This window comes from Odocoileus virginianus, chromosome 13 (genome assembly GCF_023699985.2).
Source record: "Odocoileus virginianus isolate 20LAN1187 ecotype Illinois chromosome 13, Ovbor_1.2, whole genome shotgun sequence".
NCBI lineage: Eukaryota > Metazoa > Chordata > Mammalia > Artiodactyla > Cervidae > Odocoileus > Odocoileus virginianus.
In genome coordinates this window covers 53,574,640-53,598,349 of record NC_069686.1, presented here as the reverse complement: position 1 = coordinate 53,598,349, position 23,710 = coordinate 53,574,640, and the positions used below count along the sequence as shown (strand labels likewise).

The window sequence follows — 23,710 nt, the reverse complement described above, 5'->3', positions numbered from 1 at the left end:
TAGTTTGATAGGGATTGCATTGAATCTATAGATTGCTTTGGGTAGTATAGTCATTTTGACAATATTGATTCTTCCAATCCATGAACACGGTATATTTCTCCATCTATTTGTGTCCTCTTTGATTTCTTTCATCAGTGTTTTATAGTTTTCTATGAATAGGTCTTTTGTTTCTTTAGGTAGATATACTCCTAAGTATTTTATTCTTTTTGTTGCAATGGTGAATGGTATTGTTTCCTTAATTTCTCTTTCTGTTTTCTCATTGTTAGTGTATAGGAATGCAAGAGATTTCTGTGTGTTAATTTTATATCCTGCAACTTTACTGTATTCATTGATTAGCTCTAGTAATTTTCTGGTAGAGTCTTTAGGGTTTTCTATGTAGAGGATCATGTCATCTGCAAACAGAGAGAGTTTCACTTCTTCTTTTCCTATCTGGATTCCTTTTACTTCTTTTTCTGCCCTGATTGCTGTGGCCAAAACTTCCAAAACTATGTTGAATAGTAGTGGTGAGAGTGGGCACCCTTGTCTTGTTCCTGATTTCAGTGGAAATGCTTTCAATTTTTCACCATTGAGGGTGATGCTTGCTGTGGGTTTGTCATATATAGCTTTTATTATGTTGAGGTATGTTCCTTCTATTCCTACTTTCTGGAGAGTTTTAATCATAAATGGATGTTGAATTTTGTCAAAGGCATTTTTCTGCATCTATTGAGATAATCATATGGTTTTTATCTTTCAATTTGTTAATGTGGTGTATTACATTGATTGACTTGCGGATATTAAAGAATCCTTGCATTCCTGGGATAAAGCCCACTTGGTCATGATGAATGATTTTTTTAATATGTTGTTGGATTCTGTTTGCTAGAATTTTGTTAAGGATTTTTGCATCTATGTTCATCAGTGATATTAGCCTGTAGTTTTCTTTTTTTGTGGCATATACAAGCAACTCCTCCAGCTCAACTCCAGAAAAATAAATGACCCAATCAAAAAATTGGCCAAAGAACTCAACAGACATTTCTCCAAGGAAGACATACAGATGGCTAACAAACACATGAAAAGATGCTCAACATCACTCATTATCAGAGAAATGCAAATCAAAACCATGATGAGGTACCATTATACGCCAGTCAGGATGGCTGCTATCCAAAAGTCTACAAGCAATAAATGCTGGAGAGGGTGTGGAGAAAAGGGAACCCTCTTACACTGTTGGTGGGAATGCAAATTAGTACAGCCACTATAGAAAACAGTGTGGAGATTTCTTAAAAAGCTGGAAATAGAACTGCCATATGACCCAGCAATCCCACTTCTGGGCATACACACCAAGGAAACCAGATCCGAAAGAGACACGTGCACCCCAATGTTCATCGCAGCACTGTTTATAATAGCCAGGACATGGAAGCAACCCAGATGCCCATCAGCAGACGAATGGATGAGGAAGCTGTGGTACATATACACCATGGAATATTACTCAGCCATTAAAAAGAATTCATTTCAATCAGTTCTAATGAGATGGATGAAACTGGAGCCCATTATACAGAGCGAAGTAAGCCAGAAAGATAAAGACCATTACAGTATACTAACACATATATATGGACTTTAGAAAGAAGGTAACGATAACCCTATATGCAAAACAGAAAAAGAGACTCAGATGTATAGAACAGACTTGTGGACTCTGGGAGAAGGCGAGGGTGGGATGTTTCAAGAGAACAGCATTGAAACATGTATATTATCTAGGGTGAAACAGATTGCCAGCCCAGGTTGGGTACATGAGACAAGTGCTCGGGCCTGGTGCACTGGGAAGACCCAGAGGGATCGAGTGGAGAGGGAGGTGGGAGGGGGGACTGGGATGGGGAATACATGTAAATCCATGGCTAATTCATTTCAATGTATAACAAAAACTACTGTAATGATGTAAAGTAATTAGCCTCCAACTAATAAAAATTAAAAAATAAATAAATAAATAAATGTTAAAGTACATAATAGTATTTGTAAATGCTTAGTCACCATAGGAGGATGCTAAAGAACTAACTTATCACTTTGAAAGCTATTAAACAAAAGCAAAGAATCAAGGTTCTCCTTTATAAATTGTACCACAGGTAACATGTAGGTGAAGGAACATTTCCTTTTATCAAATTATTCTGCTAGTAAATGAGGATCAAGGGATACAATTAGAATATTGCTCCCTATGTTAGGGGAAGCACACTGACTGAAACCGCCCACCCTGGCCAGGCCCTTCAGTAACCATTCGCATGAGTTGTTTTATGACAGGAGACCCTGGTAAGGAATACGGAACTGATAAGCCACCAGCAACCAGAAGAGTTCAGGAAAGGTCAAAAGGAGACACTGCGTGTCCGTCCACTTCCCAGAATCCCTCTCGCTAGCATCCATCTTGGCTGAGTGATGCGTGCGCAACCAGGACAGACTGAATTAGAATGATTGGCCAAAGACCACCGGGAAACTAATCCCATCACCATAAAGCCTGAGACTGCGAGCCATGTGACAGAGCTGTTCTCCTGGGTCCCCTTACCCTCCTGCTCTCCACCCGGGTGCCCTTCCCAATAAAATCTCTTGCTCTGTCAGCACATGTGTCTCCTCGGACAATTCATTTCCGAGTGTTAGGCAAGAGCCCAGTTTCGGGCCCTGGAAGGGGTCCCCCTTCCTGAAACACCTAGATCCATAAAGAATTAAGTGATCTAGGTAATAATCATTTGTGATTATTATTATTCAAAGACAGACAACCTGATAATATGTGCATACTGAAGGAAATATATAACAATATCATCTAGAACATATTCTGGCTCAAAAGTAAAATGAATTTAATCAAGCTTCTAGATCTAAATACCAAATTAATGGAAATGTAAGCATAGAGAAACATGGTAAACAAGACCATAAGATTCAATCAGCAAAATCTATAAAAGGAAAGACCTTATAGGACAATCTATTTTCTTCAACAAATACACTGCAAGGGAAATAAAAGAGAGTCTGAGCAGCTTAAAGAGAATTAAGAGACGTAGCAGCCAATCACAGTGTATTTACTTACTTAGACTCCTATTCGAAGTGTAAAGAAATTATGACACAGATCACTGCCGGCGTGTGCTTCTGGAGTCCTGCCGCCGCGGAATGGCGGCTCTACAGAGTTGGCTTTCTCGGAGCGTATCCTCGCTTTTCAGGTACAGACAGTGTGTTCCTGTCGTGGCTAACTTTAAGAAGCGCTGTTTCTCGGAATTGATAAGACCATGGCACAAAACGGTGGCTGTGGGATTCGGGGTCACTCTGTGTGCAGTCCCTATTGCCCAGAAACCGGAGCCTCATTCTCTTAGTAACGATACATTAATGAGGAGGGCTGTGTCTTTGGTAACAGTTAGCACCTCTACCTTTCTCTCTCAGACCACATATGCATTGATTGAAGCAATCACTGAATATACTAAGGCTGTTTATACCTTAATTTCTCTGTACCGACAATACACAAGTTTACTTGGGAAAATGAATTCACAGGAGGAAGATGAAGTATGGCAGGTGATTATAGGAGCCAGAGTTGAGATGACTTCAAAACAGCAAGAGTACCTGAAGTTGGAAACCACCTGGATGACTGCCGTCAGTCTTTCAGAGATGGCAGCAGAAGCTGCCTACCAAACTGATTTAACCCAGAGACTGACTGCACTGTAGCATCAACCGCAGTTGTATCAAAGACCTGGGAAAGATAGTGGCAACAGGCAACGGAGAGAGAGCTCTGACAACACAGAAGGCAATGAGTACGCTAAAACCAAGCAGGCTTAAGGCCCCCACCAAGATCCTGAAGCCTGGAAGCACAGCCTTGAAGACACCTGCTGCTGTTGTCGCTCCAACAGAAAACACAGCATCCAGTGAAAAAGCCTCAAGCACTCCGTCCTCTGAGACACAAGAGGAGTTTGTGGATGACTTCCGAGTTGGGGAGTGAGTTTGGGTGAACGCGAATAAGCCTGGGTTTATCCAGTTCCTGGGAGAAACCCAGTTTGCACCAGGCCAGTGGGCCAGGATCATTTTCGATGAACCCATCGGCAAGAACGACGGCTCGGTGGCAGGAGCTTGGTACTTCCAGTGTGATCCTCTGAAGGGCATATTCACCTGGCCTTCAAAGCTGACGAGGGAGGCGCGGGCCGGGGCTGAAGCTGACGGCCCGCAGACGACTCCCGCTGCCAGGGCCCCTTCGCCTCCGTCCACTTCGGCAGTCAGCATGGCGTCCTCGTCCCCAGCCACCCCCTCACATATTCCCCGCAGATTGTCCCAACCAACTGCAAAGGAACCTTCAGCTACATCTGAGATCAGCAACTTTACGAAAACCGCCAGCGAATCTATCTCCAACCTATCAGAGGCCGGCTCAATCAAGAAAGGAGAGAGAGAACTCAAAATCGGAGACCGAGTATTGGTTGGTGGCACGAAGGCTGGTGTAGTCCGGTTTCTTGGGGAGACAGACTTTGCCAAGGGGGAGTGGTGCGGCGTGGAGTTGGATGAACCTCTGGGGAAGAATGACGGGGCTGTTGCTGGAACAAGGTATTTTCAGTGTCAACCCAAATACGGCCTGTTTGCTCCGATCCACAAAGTCACCAAGATTGGCTTCCCCTCCACCATGCCAGCCAAAGCCAAGGCCGCGGCAGTGAGGCGAGTGATGGCAACCACGCCGGCCAGCATGAAGTGCAGCCCATCCACCTCCTCTCTCAGCTCCATGAGCTCCGTGGCCTCCTCCGTGAGCAGCAAGCCCAGCCGGACAGGACTGTTGACCGAAACCTCCTCCCGTTACGCCAGGAAGATCTCCGGCACCACCGCCCTCCAGGAGGCCCTGAAGGAGAAGCAGCAGCATATTGAGCAGCTGCTGGCCGAACGAGATCTAGAGAGGGTGGAGGTGGCCAAGGCCATGAGCCACGTCGCGGAGATAGAGCAGGAGCTCGCCCTGGCCCGGGACGGACATGACCAGCACGTCCTGGAGTTGGAGGCCAAGATGGACCAGCTTAGAACGATGCTGGAAGCTGCCGACCGGGAGAAGGTGGAACTTCTCAACCAACTTGAAGAGGAGAAAAGGAAGGTTGAGGACCTTCAGTTCCGGATTGACGAAGAGTCAATTACTAAGGGCAATCTTGAGGCTAGTAGCATCACCAGAGAGCTGCAGGGAAAAGAGCTAATGCTTAATAACCTTCAGGAAAACTTGAGCGAAGTCAGCCGAGTGAAAGAGGCTTTGGAAAAAGAACTGCAGACTTTGAAAGATAAGTTCGCTGATGCTTCAGAGGAGGCAGTCTCTTTTCAGAGAAGTATGCAAGATATGGAGGCAAAATTCAGAGAGAGAGATGAAAGGAAAGAGCAGCTGTTAAAGGCAAAGGAAAAACTGGAAAATGACATTGCAGCAATAATGAAAATGTCTGGAGACAATTCTTCTCAGCTGACAAAAATGAACGACGAACTACGTCTGAAAGAAAGAGATGTAGAAGAATTACAGCTGAAACTCACCAAGGCTAACGAAAACACAAGCCTCCTGCAGAAAAGTATCGGGGAAGTAACTCTCAAAGCCGAACAAAGTCAGAAAGAAGCAGCTAAAAAGCAAGAGGAAGAAAAGAAAGAACTGCTGAGAAAACTATCATACCTGGAAAAGAAGATGGAAATGAGCCGCAACGAGTGTCAAGATCTGAAAGCCAGGTACGAGGAAGCCAGTTCTGAGAGCAGAGCCAAGCACGAAGAAGTCCTGCAGAACCTCCACAAGCTGCTCCGGGACACAGAGGAGCGGCTGAAGGCTACACAGGAGGAGAACTGTGAGCTGCTGCAGAAGCTGGAGGAGCTGGGGAAGCAAGCCGAAGGAGCCAAATTGGATACACTTAAAGAAAACAACTTGAAAAACGTGGAAGAGCTGAACAAATCAAAAGAGCTTCTGATGGTAGAGAACCAAAAAATAGAAGAATTAAAGAAAGAAATGGAAACCTTGAAGCAGGCAGCAGCTCAGAAGTCCCAGCAGCTCTCAGCGCTGCAAGAAGAGAACGTGAAACTTAAGGAGGAGCTGGGGAGGAGCAGGGACGAAGTCACCAGTCACCGAAAGCTGGAAGAAGAGAGATCTGTACTCAATAATCAGTTGTTAGAAATGAAAAAGAGAGAATCCAAGTTAATAAAAGACGCAGATGAAGAAAAAGCTTCCTTGCAGAAATCCATCAGTTTCACTAGTGCCTTACTCACAGAAAAGGATGCGGAGCTGGAAAAGCTAAGAAATGAGGTCACGGTGCTCAGGGGAGAGAACGCGTCCGCCAAGTCCCTGCATTTAGTTTTTCATTCTCTAGAGTCTGATAAAGTGAAGCTTGAGCTCAAGGTAAAGAACTTGGAGCTTCAACTCAAAGAAAACAAGATGCAGCTCAGCAGCTCCTCAGGTAATACTGATACTCAGGCAGAAGAGGACGAAAGAGCCCAGGAGAGTCAGATTGGCTTCCTCAATTCAGTAGTGGTAGACCTTCAGAGCAAGAATCAGGACCTCACGATGAAGGTGGAGATGATGTCAGAAGCAGCCCTGAACAGGGACGGGGATGACCTGAACAATTACGACAGCGATGACCAGGAAAAACAGTCCAAGAAGAAACCCCGCCTCTTCTGTGACATATGTGACTGCTTTGATCTGCATGACACAGAGGATTGTCCCACCCAGTCCCAGATGTCTGAGGACCCTCCCCATTCTGCACACCACGGCAGTCGGAGCGAGGAACACCCATACTGTGAAATCTGCGAGATGTTTGGGCACTGGGCTACCAACAGCAATGATGATGAGACCTCCCACCCAGAACTGGGCTCTCTCAGATGTGCTAGCATGTAGGCAACTGACCACCAGCATTTTGCATGCAGAAAGAACAATAAAGGGGGGGTTTCACCTCTGATTTTTGTCTTCTTGATTTTTAAAAAGTATTCCATTGCACCAGATGCCATTACACTCATCGTCCCTATGAGGGAGACCTCACAGAACGACTCCTACCCTGCCAGTACCTTATTTAAGTTAACTTTAAATTATACTGTTCCTCTTCATATTTGCACTAAAATATTTCCAGGCTGCATTTGTATATTTAGATGTTTGGGTTAAGCTTTGACACTGGAATGAGTTGAAAAAAAAAAAGTATGCCACTTTGCATTTTCATCTACTCATTTATTTTATTTTTAGTCAAAGAAATAGCTGAGTTCTTTGCACTGCCCGACGTCAGTAGTGCCTTTATTTAAGGCTTGATGATACTTTTAGGTGTGATTATAAAATCATGAACCAGGTAAAGGGAGGGGGAAGCCCCCAGACTGCTGTGGGGACGTTTTCTTATAATCTCGATGCTGCACCCGCTTTACTCTACTGTGGTGTTTTGTTGATCAGTTTTGCATAATTTCAGCTTCTATATATTAGATGTATATATTTTTGTAAAATCTATATTTTGGGAAAAAACATATACAGTATGTCTTTCTTTTCAGATTTTTATCTTTATGAAAAAAGAAACACTTAAAATGTTCATCAGGACCTCACAGGCTAGGCCAGGATCAGCATCACGTGGCTTCGCAGCTGTGTGTTCTCTCTTCATTTTCTTTCTTTATCAGGAATAAGTAACTGGGAGAATTTTCTCCAGATTTTGTTTTTCTTCTCTAACAAATATCCCCAGCAGTCAGTTAATTAGATAATAAGTCACTCTAAAACACCTAAAGGAACCAATCTACAATCTTTACAAGTTTTGGTTTTTTTTTTACTGTGTTTTTAGATGAATGTACGGTGAGAAATTCAACATTAATAGTTTTGGATTTTCTTATCACAAAAAATAAAATGAAGGACCTCAACCACAAGTTTAGCAACCAGTTTGAATCTATTTATCTTCATTTGAATGTCTTTTAGAATATGTAAAAAGTAATAAATAAATGTATCTTCCAGGAGACATTTATAATAAGAACTTCTATAACTGTATATATGCCTTTGATATATTTTCCCCTCCAGATTATCAGCTATGTGTTTGACAAGTGAAAAATAAACATGTAGTCAGTTGAAATTTGGGATTATAAACAAACATATCATAATAGGAACTGTCTCACAAACACAAAATGTAAAGCAGTATTAAAATCCAAGCAAACAGGTGTTCTGTATCTACTTTAATAAATGGTTATTCTTTAAAAAAAAAAAATTATGACACAATTGTGAAAATTTTGTATTAAAGAATTATTAATACCTGGGATATAATAATGACATTATTGTGCTTTTAAAAGGTCTTTATCTTTCAGAAATAGATGTTGAAATGACAGAATGTCTGTCAGTGGAATAAAAATTCATATTTGAAAGCAGGGCAGGAAAGCATAAAATGTTTTCACTGCCCTTCGGCCTTCTCCCTCCCTTCTCTCATCTGCATCTTGCATTAACCTGAACTCCCCAGTGGCAGAAATACCTGCTCAACTATAAAGATCTACATTTCTCCTTCTGGCATCACCCATGTAAATCCTTACAAGATAATATGCCTTTCTCAATCACTTAGGGGATCACAATGACCCACTACTTACCTTGTATGTGCAGCCATCTTTGGTGAACTTTATGTACGATGCTAATATATCATTTCCCTTAAAGACAGGGGTTGGTGCAGAACAAACTAGTCAGACAGTCTGGGGAGATACTGGGCAGCACCCATTGGAAGTTCTAAGCTGAAATATTTACTTATGCCCTTATTAATTTTGGTAGTTATATTATTCATTATTCTGCCTATTTTATAAAATCATTCTGTCTTGCATTACCAAATATGTGACTGAGCCTCCAATAAAAATAAGGATGACTAGGCAACTTGAAGAGACTGATCATGTATATAGCCCTATAAGATCCCTGATTGTAATAGTGTCTAACTCTAGATACAGGAAGAAGTCTATATAAGAGGGAAACATTCCCTGGACCGTAACAGATGTTTGTGTGTACGTGTGAGTACTCAGTCATGTCCAGCTCTTTGTGACTCCATGGACTGTAGCCCACCAAGCTCCTCTGTCCATGGGATTTTCCAGGCACAAATACTGGAGTGGTTGCTATTTCCTACTCCAGGGGATCTTTCCAACCAGGGATTCACTCCACCTCTCTAGCATCTCCTGCATTGACAGGCATATTTTTTACCAACTGCGCCAGCTGGGAAGCTTCAGACTAGTAAAACAGGCAATTCAGAGGCTTTTCGTTACTGTTAAAAGGTCTAGTCCAGTAATAGTACATTGAATAGCTTATCGAAATCCTCTCCTGAGCTGGGAGTGAGCATTCCCAGGGACAAATTGGTCATGAAATGTTTCTCAAATCTTGGTCAAAATTAAGACCAAAAGGGAAGGCATTGTAAAATGAAGAGTGTTGCTCACTATCCAGTTCTACAAGAATCAAGTCATTAGCTACTGCAGTCACTGACCTAAAGTACACTCTGAAAAGAATTCAGAGCTAAGAGCAGAATGAGGCATTTTGTGCTCTCGGAAAACTGACAGAACTGACCCTCAGATAGTTAGATGTTTCAGAAGAAAATTTTGTGAACCCAGTTTCTTGTTCTTCCCATACTTAGAAAAGCACTAAAACCATTAACCAAGATATCTGCTCCTCCCAAATTGTAGCAACCTTTTACTAAGCTGCATTTCATTGCACATAACCCTTCACAAAAAATCATGTACATACTGACCTCCCCTTTTACCTTTTTGAAATAGTTTTCTGAAAGACTGCCTTCCATCTTATAATCCTCAGGTTGTCTTGAATAATATTTTCCATTTCTTTCTTAGACTATTGATTAATTTTTTCATTGACACAAATAATCTGAAAATCATGAGGAAATAAGAACAGATAAACTAATTTGGGGTATTTATAGATAACTTTTTAATCTGGGAAATAGATACATAGAGATTTACTATACTATTCTAAGTTTATATATGTTTGAAATTACTCAGGATAAGTCTTTCAAAAAGGAGTATATATTTTAAAAGAAATTAAAGAGAAGTAGCTTTTGAGGAAAAAAATAGTGTATGTAATATCACATGCCAAAATAAATTTCAGACGAGTTAGTTAAATGTTTAAAAAAGGATATCACACAAAAAGTAAAGACTATATAGATGAATAAATATTTTTACATTGGCAGGAGTAAATTTCCCATCTTAAAAGCAATGAAATAATCACAAAGGAAAATATATGGACTACATAAAAGCTTAAAATTCCTACGTCTTAAAAACAAACAAACAAAAAAAACTGGATAAAATATTTGTATAAACTCTGACAGAATAATGGTTAATATTATCCCTTCATAAAAGCCATGAACAAATCAATAAGAAAAATACAAGGACCTCAGGGAAAATGGGCACAAAAAGAAAATTCACAAAGCACAGAATATAATGGATAATATTTATGAAAATATCAGTCTCCATGGGTAATTAAGGAAATGCATGCAAAATAAATAATATGCACAATTTACATACTTAAAATTTTAAAATATTTAATGCTGCCATAAATGTTTTCTATAGGCACTATGATAGACTGCTGTTAAAAATGCAAACCAGAAGAAATTTTCCCTAGGGTAAGTATGGCAATATGTAGTAAGAAACACTTATAAACAAATGTTTATATTTTCTGAGGTGCTCATTCTGTTGGGTTGGCCCAAATGTTCGTTTTCCATTTGATCTAATGGAAAAACCCAAAGCAATTTTTTGGCCAACCCAATACTTCCAGAAATTCAAGGAAATTACAGCGGGTTACAAGGGCTTCCCTGATGCCTCAGTAGGTAAAGAATCTGCCTGCAATGCAGGAGACACAGGAGACACAGGTTCGATTTCTGGGTTGGGAAGATCCCCTGGAGGAGGAAATGGCAACCCACTCCAGTATTCTAGCTTGGAGAATCTCATGGACAGAGGAGCCTGGCAGGCTGCAGTCCAAAAGATCACAAAGAGTCAGACAGGACTGAGCGAATGAACATGCAAACATAGTAGGTTGAATGCAAAAATGGCTGCAGTTGCCATCATTCCTTCCAGTTTCCAGGCCCCTTCTCAGAGTGATTTTCTCCCCCTCCCATCAGGAGGTGGAATCTATTTGTCTATCCTTTGAATATGACTTTGGCCATGGTACTTTTTTTAGCCAGCTGGACTTGAGAAAATGACAGAACCTAAAAACTAAAAACCACCTGTCTTCCCAGGTGATGCTTGTGGTAAAGAACCTGTCTGCCAACAGGAGACATAAGGAGATGCAAGTTCAATCCCTGGGTTGAAAATATCCCCTGGAGGAGGGCATCACAACCCACTCCAGTATTCTTGCCTGGAGAATCCCATGGACAGAGGAGCCTCCTGGTCTAAGGTGCATAGCAGTGCAAAGAGTTGGACATGACTGAAGTGACTTAGCATGCAGCATGCCCTCTCTTGCTGTTGGGGACCCTTCTGCCATAATGAATAAGTCTGGGTTAGATTCCTGGAGGATGAGAGACAATATGGGGAGAGGCCCAATGATCTCAGCAGTGCCAGTCATCCCAGACACATGAGTTAGGTCATCCTAGACCACTCAGTCCTGGCAGAGCCAACCCAGACTAGAAAAACTTATGTCCTATCAATCAACAGAATCATGAAAAATAATAAATGTTTGTAGGTTTAAGCCATTAAGTTTGAAGTGGTCTCTTAATAAAAGCTAAATTATTGAAAAGTAATCAGAAAAAATGGGCAATTACATGTACAAAGATGTTCATTTTAATATCATCTATATTAATAAACTGGAAACAATATAAGTGTCCAACAAGAAAGAATTAGGTTAATAATAACTACAGATCTGAGATCATGAAATCATTAAAAATCATATTTTCAAAATGTAATGATATTTTATCATTGATGGTTTGATCAATGATAAAATATTTAATGATGTTAACATATTTACAATAGAAAATTGATTACAGCTGATTATAATTATATGCAAAATATGATTTCCATGCAAATATGTGTGTTGCATCGCAGATGCAGATTTGGTCTGAAGACTTATTTTTAAAAATTACTGTTTTCAAATTTTCATGCAAGGTCTCACTTTGTCTTTAGGGAGATTACTCCTGACTTCTGTGTGGTCCCTTGAAGTTATACAACCTAAAGCAAGAGTGAACATGTAAATGTGTTGAAGCAATCTACATGCAGAAGGTTCTGACTGAGATGTTCTGTTTAATAAATGTAAAATAGCTGCATTTTAAAATTGTATCTCTGAAGATCAGTTCCTTTAGAGAGTGTTTTTTCTTTATACTTGGACTTAGATGGCTATATACCATCAAATCATTGCTTGTCCTTAAAGAGAGATGCACTGTTGTTCTGTGAGGTATAGCTCAAAGATGGAGAGGTTTAATCTTCTGTTCATGTGATATTGGAGGATATCTGGAAATCAAGGTCCATGTTGGGCTTCATGCAGCAATAATTCTGACTTTGGGAAATATACTCTAAGAGTGGTACAAGTAAGTCATCTGCCCCAATGGTCAGACAGATTATCTCCATGTGGGTGGGGCTGGGGTCTTCTATTCTCTGAAGGGAATGGAAGTCCCTACTTTTAATCATTCTGTAAAAGGGTTAACACAGAGGCACTCAATAAAGAGTCAAGAAGGCTGCTCTTGGACTCTACTGGAGTGGGTGGATTTCCATTCCATTAAAACCTGTGGCCAGTTTTATGAGTAGGCATTTCTAGAAGCAGTTTTAAGCTGTTCTCTATGTCAAATTTATTTTCTGTATCCCCTAAACTTCAGTAAACTCTTCTGGAAAATGCCCCATTTCCTCAGCTGTGCATCAGGGAATTCGGGAAGGGCTGTCCCAAGAATTGATGGGAAAGACCACAAAATGAGCTGTGTCCTGTTCTGAAAGGTGGAATGGCCATATCACTAGCAGTCATCAGAGAGGACCAGGAGAAGAAACACCTAATTGATCATGTCACATGGGCAGCAGCTGCCATAGCATGGCTGTATACAGTAGAGACCCACAGCAGAACAAGTCTATTTTTAAGCTTCTATGAGGCTAAGCCTCTGAAAAACTCTCAGAAGCTGCTAAGGAACACTGTCTTGCAACTCCATTATTGGAACACAAATTAGCATAACTGGACATTAAAAATGATGGTTAAAGCAAGCAGGCCACAAAAGACCAAGTCCAGGTTACTGCAAGGTCACTTAGTGGGCTTCCCAACTTTCTTCTAATAAACAGAACAAGATGCGAATAACAGTGTGTGACTTCCAAGGCCAGGACACTAGGACTCCCTCCTTGCCCTTTTGAGAATCATCACTCTCAGGAAGCCAGTAGCTACATTGTGAGGACATGCAAGCCACCTTATGGAGAGACACACGTGGTGAAGACCTGGGACTCCAGCCAGCAGCTATGGGGGTGGGCCTTTTTGAAAGCAGGTCCTCTAGCCCTGGTCAAGCTTTCAGATTACAGTCTACTGACATCTTGATCATAATTTCATGAAAGACTCTGAATTAGAACCACCCAGCTAAGGCACTGCTGAATTCCTGAGCCATAAAAACTGTGAGACAATAAATGTTTACTGTTATTTATTTTTTTAAATGAAGGTTAAAGAAAACTAACAAGGTCACCTTATTTTGTAGCCTCAGGCAAACAAGTGCTGCTGGGGTTGATAGTTTATGTGCAAATATGTAAATGCCTATGCAGGAAAAAAGACTAGAAGAAAATGCACCAGAATGTTAACCAACTGGGTCAATCCTTGCTGTGGGGTTATTAGAAATTTTTATTTTCTTTTGTATTCTTTCCACATTTTTGCAAAATTTCTACCATAATAATCAGAAAAAAAAAATGCTACTTTAAAAAAACTGATCAGATAGCCTTCTTTAAGAATAATGTACTGTGACCACTTGGAGGGATGGAGTGGAGAGGGAGGTGGGAAGGGGATTCAGGAAGGAGGGGACACATGTATGCCTATGGCCAATTCATGCTGATGTATGGCAAGAAACCATCACAACACTGTAAAGTAATTATCATCCAACTTAAGAAAAAGAATGATGTGTAGCTGTGTGAAAGGCTGAACCTCTCCAGAACTCTTCTGTCTTACCCTACCTGCTTCAGAGGGTCTCCATCTCCTCCTGGAAAGTCTGTATTTTGCACTCACAGTGATATAATTTCTCTTTCTCATTCTTCAATCTATCGTAAAATATTCTATTCAATGCTGCCACACTAGGTTTTTTCATGAAAATTTTAGTTTTAACAGAGGTGTAAGTTAAAGAAATGCAGCCATCATCAGTGAGAATCTAGTCAATAGCCAAAAGCCAGAAAGGTAGTTTGGATTGTTTGACCTTTCCCAGAAACTAAGAAATTATCCCTACAGGCCCCTGGATAATTGAATTTTCTTTTTAAACTTCATTGCATATAAAGCCAGATTCCTTGAACTTTTTTTCAGAGATCAGAACCTCAAAGGACCTGATAGATGATTTGAACGAACTTTCTTTCCTCCATAGTCCTGCATAGAGCTGCCATCTAGCAGCCACATATACAAGCTAAGGACCACCAGCTTGTGTCTGGGGAAACTGGCAGCTAAGGCTGACCCCAGAGCACACTGGCTTTCCCTTCAGGGCACTCTGCAGAAAGAACTGATTGCCAAGTACCCAGATCCTAAAAGAAATGAATGAGTCTGTCCATTTTCTGTCCCACAGCCAGTTTATAAACACTAGTGAACCTAGGAAGGTGACACAAAAAGTGGATGAAAGAGTGGGCGTGGGGATGGTAATGTTCCTGAAGGCAAGATGGCGGCTTCGTAACTTGACCAAGGGGTGCCCCATCAACAACCACACAGCTCTCCCCTCCCTGAGCAAATGGAAGCCTTCATCAGTCAGCCAGGGGCTATCTCTCAGCATACCCAGGCAGTCTCATGAGCTTACCCAAGTGGTGGACAGCCAGTGCCCAGTGCCCATTGATGGGAGTCAGCCTGGGAAAGAACAGTCCTCTGCCATTTGCAACTTAGAGTAAATGTTCTCCCTCACCCATGGTGCCCCTGAAATGGAGCAGTACTGTAGGGCCCTCCTGGAAACAAATCCTTTCTGCATCCCTCTTTTTTCTTTTTTTCTTTTTTTTAGATGTTCAAGGTGGTTTTATTTTTTTTTTTTCTCCATTTATTTTTATTAGTTGGAGGCTAATTACTTTACAACATTGCAGTGGTTTCTGTCATACATTGAAATGAATTAGCCATGGATTTACATGTATTCCCCATCCCGGTCCCCCCTCCCTCCTCCCTCTCCACCCGATCCCTCTGGGTCTTCCCAGTGCACCAGGCCTGAGCACTTGTCTCATGCATCCAACCTGGGCTGGTGATCTGTTTCACCCTAGATATACATGTTTCAATGCTGCTCTCTTGAAACATCCCACCCTCACCTTCTCCCACAGAGTCCACAAGTCTGTTCTATACATCTGAGTCTCTTTTTCTTTCTTTTTTTTTTTTTGCATATAGGGTTATCTCTTTTTTCATTTGTAGAAAATAGGCTTCATTCAGCCACTCTACATTCCCTGAGTTCCAAAGGGCAAATTCAAACAAACTCCTTCCTTGCTTATCAAAGAAGGGAGGGGATGCAAAAACAACGGAGGAACAGTCAAGAAAACAACAGTATAACTGTGGGGCAGGGTCCTGATTCCTCTTTAAGGAATATATATACACACACATATATATGTATGTATACATATATATACACACACACACATATATATGTATATATATCTTTGAGTTCTTCTGTAGGGACCAAAGCCCCCATGCAGGTGAAGGATGCTTCAGGCTGAGCACAAGACTCTTAGAGCACTACCCTCTTACCTCATCACCAACCAATCAGAAGTCACATACCCTGTAGACCTCATCCTAAATTTTGTCTATAAAAACTTCTCACCCCAAATAAGCAGGGAGTTCTGGTTTTTTAACATAAGCCACCCATTGTCCTTGCTTGGCTCTGCAATAAACCTTTCATTGCTCCAAACTCTCACATTGAGGTTTGTTTTGCCTCACCTGACTTGTGCTCAGTAACACACCTTCAAATTAAGGTGTCTCGAAAAAATGAGATATGCAAGCAGGAAGTGTATGAGACTAGAAAGCAGCATCCCTGCCATCAAGCTTAAGCAAAGAGAAGAATGTAAGAAAGCATACAGATGAGAAAAACAAGCCTACCTTTCATGATGTAATGAAGAAAATCCAGTTTGTGTGTAATAAACCTGGTTAATCCACACCCCAATCCTGAGAGATGGATGGTATCAACTTCATTTTATAGATGAATATAAAAAAGGTTTAGAAAGTTTATATTATGATTCAAGGGGTAGAGGTGGGTGGGATCTGAATCCAAATCAGTCTGACTAGGAGCTTCCCATGTGGCACTGGTGGTAAAGAACTCACTTGCCAATGCAGCAGACAGAAAAGATATGGGTTCGATTCCTGGGTCAGGAAGATCCCCTGGAGGAGGGCATGGCAACCTATTCCAGTATTCTTGCCTGGAGAATCCCATTGACAGAGGAGCATGGTGGGCTACAGTCCACAGGATTGCAGAGTCAGATACGACTGAAGCAACTCAGCATGCAGCCACACATGCAATCTGATTAGAAAATTCAGGTACTTTCAATGACACTAAATAGCAGGCCTCTGAAAAATAAATATACCATGATTGACTGGGCTCATAAATAGAGCCTCTTATCCAAAATCATAAAATCGAAAAAAGAACATACTGTCTTGGACTAGGGCTGAACAGAAGAGATCGCTGGGTTGTTCAGCACTTATAAGTACATTCTGAGCAAAGAATACAGTTTAATCCCTCAAACAGAAGCTCTTATCTGTACATGGTTAGATGGAGATTTTTGCCAACCACTTCAGTCTTACCTTAATCACCATGCAGCTCCTCTCCAGCTATTATCTGTTAAGCCTCTTTCTTACTCACTGAATATTTCATACATGAAGTAATGGAATGCAGAGTTATGGGCTGAGTACTAGCCTTTTGGTTTCCATTTAAATTTACAGCTTACTGGTATGAAAAGAGTCCCGGGGTGCTAACTAAGGTGGTGATTATACTATCCATCAATTAACTTGCTTTTCAGCTCAATGTTCATGGCCCTTTTCCACTCCCTCATAACAAAAGGCTGTTTAACTCAACACATACACACATGCATGCTTTCTCCCAAGCATTTTTACTGAGTTACAGAATGTGTGTCACCCAGATGTGCTTGCCACAATACGTTAATTGTATTGGAAAAATGATCAGAGACATATTTACACTAATCAACTCCCATAGCTGAGACCAGTTTTCCACTACGGTACTATTTTCTCACCACCCCACTTTAGAATTAATTACCCTGTTGCCATGTTAACATTCTTCTCCACACTTAAAATCTGCAAGCTAGGAAATCTTTGAGAGTTTTCCAGGAAGAATCACTTTTAGGGAAACTTCATTTCTGAATATGGAGGGCCTTTGTGTATTTTTAGATGATTAGATGACAAGAAATGGCAAGTGGTAAAGACATAGGGTTGCCAGATAAAATACAAGATGCCCAGTTAAATTTGAATTTCAGATAAGTAATGACTTTTTTTATTGGATGTCCCGTGTGACACTAAAATATATACTAAAAAATGTGTGCATTGTTTATCTGAAAATCAAGTTTTGCTGATGTCTTTGATTTGCAAAATCTGGCAACCCTAGACAGAGAAAAAAGAAGGAGGACAAGATTCCCAGGTGTTAATAGGTGTTACAGATATCTAAAGGTGATATAATAGTGCAATCTTTTAGAACAAATGTGCTAAACAGACATAAGCTGCCTACCTCTAATTTACACATTGTGATGATTTTAAAATAGAGGAAGAAAAAAAGGAATCTGGGGAAATGAATGAACAGACAAAGGCCATGGAGGTTGGACATTTCCTGGGAGACTTTTTCATGAGATTCTAGACTTGTGACCATAGGTCTGCATGAAAATACAACATAGAAGTTGAACCCTCTGATAATATAGGAGATCAAGGAAAATACTCTTCCAAACTGAAAATGAAGGTCCATACTGCTATGCAGCTCTAGCAATTTTTCTAAGCTGATCTTCAGTTTTTTAATAAAACCTGATATGATATTATAAGCCTATCTAATATGTCCTCATAAACACTATAGAAAAGCACCTTGATTAAAACAAATTTGTTGAAGGCTACCAAGTAGACAGCATTGTGCTCAAAATTAAAGTGACAGGATGAATAAACAATCGTTTGTACCCCCGAAATGTGAGAGAGATACAAAAATAACTATGATAGCACAAAATATATATGTTGTATTAATAGCAAAAGCATGAATAAAGCACAAATGAACAGCCAGCGGAAGGTGGGAATGTATTCCACCTTCACCAAGGGGAAATCTGACCCTAACCTTAAAGGAAGGGTCTGATTTCAATATAAGACAGCAAACAGCAGTTACTCTAGGGTTATGAACAAAGAAGGAGTGAAATGGCAACATGGTCCAAGAAGCACAGAGCAGTGCAATGAGTAGAGAACGCGGTAGCTGAGAAAGCTGGATACGGTAGAGCTTAAGAGTCACATTATGGAGGAATTTTAAGGCCTAAATGATATATTTTGGCAGTTAAAAGCTATCAAAGATTTTCAAAGGCAAGAATACTCATAAGATCTGTTTTTAAAAATGACTTTCACAGAAAACAATTTGTAACAAGTCTGCATAGTTTAGAGATCAGGACACTAGTTTAGGAGTAAACTGGTTATAGAAGAGGCATATTTATACCAAAGGAAAAGCAGAGGGAGAGAGACCCATTAGAGAATACTGACGATGGCTGGTCAGAGAGGCAGAACAACATGAAAAACTGGAGTCATGAAAGTCAGTGAATGAGAAAGGACAGTCAAGGAATGAAAGTTTTCAAGTAGGCAGCACTCAAGAAGTGACAGTGGATTTAGCAACAAAGCATCCCAGGTAGAACTTTCAGAGGGCAATTTGAGAACAGTGGTAAAAGCTAAGGCTTGGTTAGGAGTGAATGGAAGTGTTTCTGCTTCCAGTAACATAACTGATGAAAATATAGCAAATGTGCATTAAAATGCATATCTCACTTGAAAGAAAGGGGAAAATCCTAAGCACTAAAAATACCAAATGACCAAACAAAAGAGGAAACAGAAAACCAGAAAGGAAAGCAAATGCTGGATCAGTAACAATGCCGATAGAATTTCCCCATTCCAGGGACCTGGAACTTGGGGAACAGGGCACAAATCTTCCAAAAGGTTGGGAGTTGGGACTTAGATGAAAATCCAAGAACTTTGAAAAACTAGATACTCCGTGAAATGATAGATTAGAAAAAGATTCTCTTCACCTACAAAGGAAGACAATATGTAAATTTATCATACAGTTTCAGCTCTTCTTAGGAAAACAAAATGTTTCTATCCACTGGCCACAAGTAGCCAGATAAAAAATTAAAACTTAAAAAAAAAAGTGCTTATTATCTACGTGAAAATCAAATTTAACTAGATGAAAAAACAAATTTTGTTTCCTGATAAATTTATTGACTTTCCCACCCCTTCCCACAGCCAAAAGTTATTAAATATAGGCCTATTCCATGTAAGCTTGGGGTGCAAATTTACACAAGCACCAGGGTTTGGAAGCCCACAAACCAAAATGCTAACTGAATGATGTTCTAATTGGTCAGCATTGCACAATGTGTGGCGCAAGTAAATGCAAAGACACACACTCACCCAGAGCTCTCAGGATTCTCACAGATAAAGAGGAGTCAGATTTAAGTTCTCAATATAATATAAAATACCTTAAAAAAATGATGCCTTACTATATTGTACAACTGAAACTAATATAATATTGTAAATCAACTCTACTGCAATTAAAAAAGAGATTAATTCAAAAAACATATCTAAGTGAACAGGCCACTAGGGGAAAGCATTTGCAGACATAAAACCTTCAAAAGTAGATGTCCCAGAAGTCTGTATATCAAAGTTTGTGAAAGATACAAAATACAAATAAGAAATCTTAAAAAAAAAATTAGACTTACAGAAATTAAAATATAATCATTGATGTAAAATAGATATATAATTATTGAAATTAAAAGCTGTTCTGCTGTACAACACTATGAATAAGCTAGAAGTATATTTTCTTGGGCTCCAAAATCACTGCAGACAGTGACTGCAGCCATGAAATTAAAAGACGCTTACTCCTTGGAAGAAAAGCTGTGACCAACCTAGACAGCATATTTAAAAAGCAGAGACATTACTTTGTCGACAAAGGTCCATCTAGTCAAAGATATGGTTTTTCCAGTAGTCATATATAAATGTGAGAGTTGGATCATAAAGAATGCTGAGCACTGGAGAATTGATGCTTTTTGTTTTTTTTTTTTTGAATTGATGCTTTTGAACTGTGGTGTTGGAGAAGACTCTTGAGAGTCCTTTGGACAGCAAGGAGATCAAACCAGTCAATCCTAAAGGAAATCAGTCCTGAATATTAACTGGAAGGACTGATATTGAAGCTGAACTCCAATACTTTGGCCACCTGATGCAAAGAACTGACTCACTGGAAAAGACCCTGATGCTGGGAAAAATTGAAGGCAGGAGGTGAAGGGGACGACAAAGGAAGAGATGGTTGGATAGCATCACCGACTTGATGGACATGAGTTTGAGCAACCTCTGGGAGTTAGCAATGGACAGGGAGGCCTGGCGTGCTGCATTCCATGGGGTAGCAAAGAGTCGGACATGACTGAGCGACTGAACTGAACTGAAATGATACATATATCCCCTCCCTGTTGAGCCTTCCTCCTACCCCCTCAACCTGCTCAATCTTAATCATAAGCAAAACACCTCTCTGAGGTACTATCATACCACCTGTCAAATTACAAAAAGTTAATACATTTGGACATTATTAGTTGTCAGAGAGGATGTGGACCAATGCATTACTCTTACATATGACTCGTGGGAGTATAAATTGGTTCAACGATTTAAAGAACAAATGGCAACCTCCAGGAAATCTGACAAGGTACAATCCCCACAATTCATTAATTCTACTCCTAGTTACATATCCTTCACAACTCTTGTACATGTACACAAGGGGATATGATCATAGCAACAGTATCTGAAACAAGAAAAAACTGATTTGTAGTGACAAATGACAATCCATAAGGTCCTCCCTCTATATTGCCTGGTAAGAAACTAAGTGCATTACAGGCATCCCCCTTAAACCTCCAGTGTGAGGTAGTTAATGTCCCCAACAACTGCAAACAGTTTACACTTCACCTTCATACTGACACCAAAGCAGTCTGCCCCCAGGTCTTACAAGGCTCTTCTCCTATTCAATTCACAGAAAGAGAGAGCATCAAGAGGGGGAACATCCCACTGGTGGACTCTGTCTGCAGGAGACCCATTCCACAGTGCATCCAAATGCCCTGAAGCTCAAGCACACCTCTGAAAAGGATGATGAGATTCTGACCACTTTCCTGCCAACGAGTCCCTTTTTACACCAAGTGATACTAATGATATCTGTCCTGACCCCTTGACACAGTAGTTGCAAACAAACTAAATGTCCATCCACAGGAGAGTGTGGAAACAAATCGTGGGATTTCGTACAGAGGAACACCATCATCATGGATGAACCATACGAACAAAATAATGAATGAAAGTACCAAGATACCAAATGATAGAATAATACACACACCTAATACCATCATTTAAGTTTTAAAAATATAGAAAATAATATGATATAATGATTAGGGATGCATGCATATCTAGTATGACTGTAAAGAATGACATAGAAATGATAAGTATCAAATCCAAATTTAAGATAGTGGTTGCATTATTGCACATTTGAAGGAAGTAAGATGCAAGGGGACAGGAACATCAATTTTATTAGTAATGTTTTATTTCTTAGTCTGAGTGGTAAAACATGGGTCTTAATATTTCATATAATGTTTCTGAAATATTTCATAATAAATATTTTGAATGAATGGGTATGAAGTAAAGAAGTGGAGTTAGAAAATATCACTCTTAAAAAGGAGGAAATTCATAAAGATTGAAGAAGGTTTCTCCTAGGTTAGGGAGATGTAGAATCTCTGGGAGATCACTTGAATGGGAGTCGAAAGGGAGACATTCTTCAAAATATTCTGGAATCACTTTATAGCACTGAGATGATTATAAATAAAATCATATCTTTACTGGCCTAGGAATTATATAATTTATATATATATATATATATATATATATATATATATATATTTAAATAATGAAGCAATCTTCTTCAACAAGTAATCTATGTTTCAGTATACTGGGTTGACCCAAAAGTTCCATTTGGGATTTTCTGTACACCTTATGGAAAAATCTGAATGAACTTTTTTGGCCAAACCACTACTAAACAGCCTCTATACACAATATCACTTCACTTGCAAAAAAAAGTTTCTAGATTACTTATGCAAACATCAAAATTTAGTTTGCAATTGCACTGTATATATATAAGTATATATAAGTATGTATGTGTATATATATACATATATATATATACACATATTTCTGGTCTTGTATGGTAGTTCTCTCTGTAAGTATTTTCCCAGTGAATGGATGAATAAATAGAATGAGTGAAAACCACTTAAAGAAATTAGTGTGTGCTGAAAAGATTCAAATTCGTGCTGACTACAACCAAAGTACAACTTTCAACTAATGTGAAGAGCCACACCACCAGCTAAGCCCTGTGTTAGACAATGGGAATGTGAAGACAGTTAAGCTGCTTTCTAAGAGTCTACACCGTGTTTGCACCACAACCCTCACACCTCTCAAGGTAATGACTCCCCCATTCTCCTGCACCCTTTGTGAAAACAAGGATTTTGCTCCATTTCTCTGAATCCCTCTTCAGCAATTAGGCATAGACACAGTGGGTAAATTCGACAGTTAAATTGTAGAGTCAAAAACAAGTTCTTTGGAGGTTCTCTGGTATTTGAGGATCCTATGCAATTATGTGCATCTCTGTTCATGTGGACAGCAGAGATTTTTTAATAGCTATAGTAGCAGCAAATGTTAGCAACTAGATATTTCTCTGCTTTCCCACAGTAAAATGTTCTAATTGTTTTCTTTCCTTCTACCTGTCTCATTGAGGTTCGCCCCTACCCATGCCTTCAAGCAACCCAATTACTTTATGAGAGAAAACATAGAAGACTGTTGTATAAAAATATCTTATAAATACCACATTTAAAAATAAACTCTAATTTTATTTTAAAAGATCGATTATTTTTACCTTTCTCCACCATCTTCCTCCACAACTGCATCTGGTTCTGTTTTCTGGCCACCAACAGTGAGGTTCCTGAAATCTGATCTCTAAGCCTAGTCCCTTGCAGGATGTCAGCCAAGATCTGGGAGCACTCTGGAATAATGTTTCTAGAGCAGGCTAAAGTCAGTCACTGACTGCCCTGTGCGTGGCCATCCCCTGCTCCCGCCTGGCTGCGCTTGGAGCTAACAGAGTGGGAGATGATGAAGGCAAGCACGTGGGCACAGCTTCCTGCCAGGGCAGGAGCCACCCCTGAGGCCATGGACTGAGAGTCTGCTCTGGGAGACTGTGGTTTGTCCAGTCTAACCAGCTCAACCTGAGGGAACCCCAGGCCTCAGCATGTAGGGACCAGAGGAGGTAGTGGGACTTCAACAAGTCAGACATCTGCTTAGCAAAGTTATCTGGAATTCAAATTCTTTCAGGGAGAATCATCCTCCATCGCCTCTACCATGTAAATGGAAAACCTATTATAGCAAGATGCTTTTCTCCATTCAGTGATCAACACATCTATCCTGGTT

General features: G+C 40.2%; 2 protein-coding genes and 1 pseudogene across 3 annotated transcripts in view; 2 read left to right on the top strand and 1 right to left on the bottom strand.

Moving 5' to 3' along the window:
* NCKAP5 (NCK associated protein 5) overlaps positions 1-23,710 on the bottom strand; it is a 1,117,154-nt gene that overhangs the window by 1,050,884 nt on the left and 42,560 nt on the right. The gene's annotated exons all lie outside the window — the stretch shown is intronic.
* Positions 3,069-5,881, top strand: LOC110136424 (diablo IAP-binding mitochondrial protein). The gene has a single exon (XM_070476291.1). It carries the CDS (start codon positions 3,115-3,117, stop codon positions 3,658-3,660), a length of 546 nt encoding a protein of 181 aa, XP_070332392.1. The 5' UTR covers positions 3,069-3,114; the 3' UTR covers positions 3,661-5,881.
* LOC139038077 (CAP-Gly domain-containing linker protein 1 pseudogene) lies at positions 4,208-8,138 on the top strand (annotated as a pseudogene).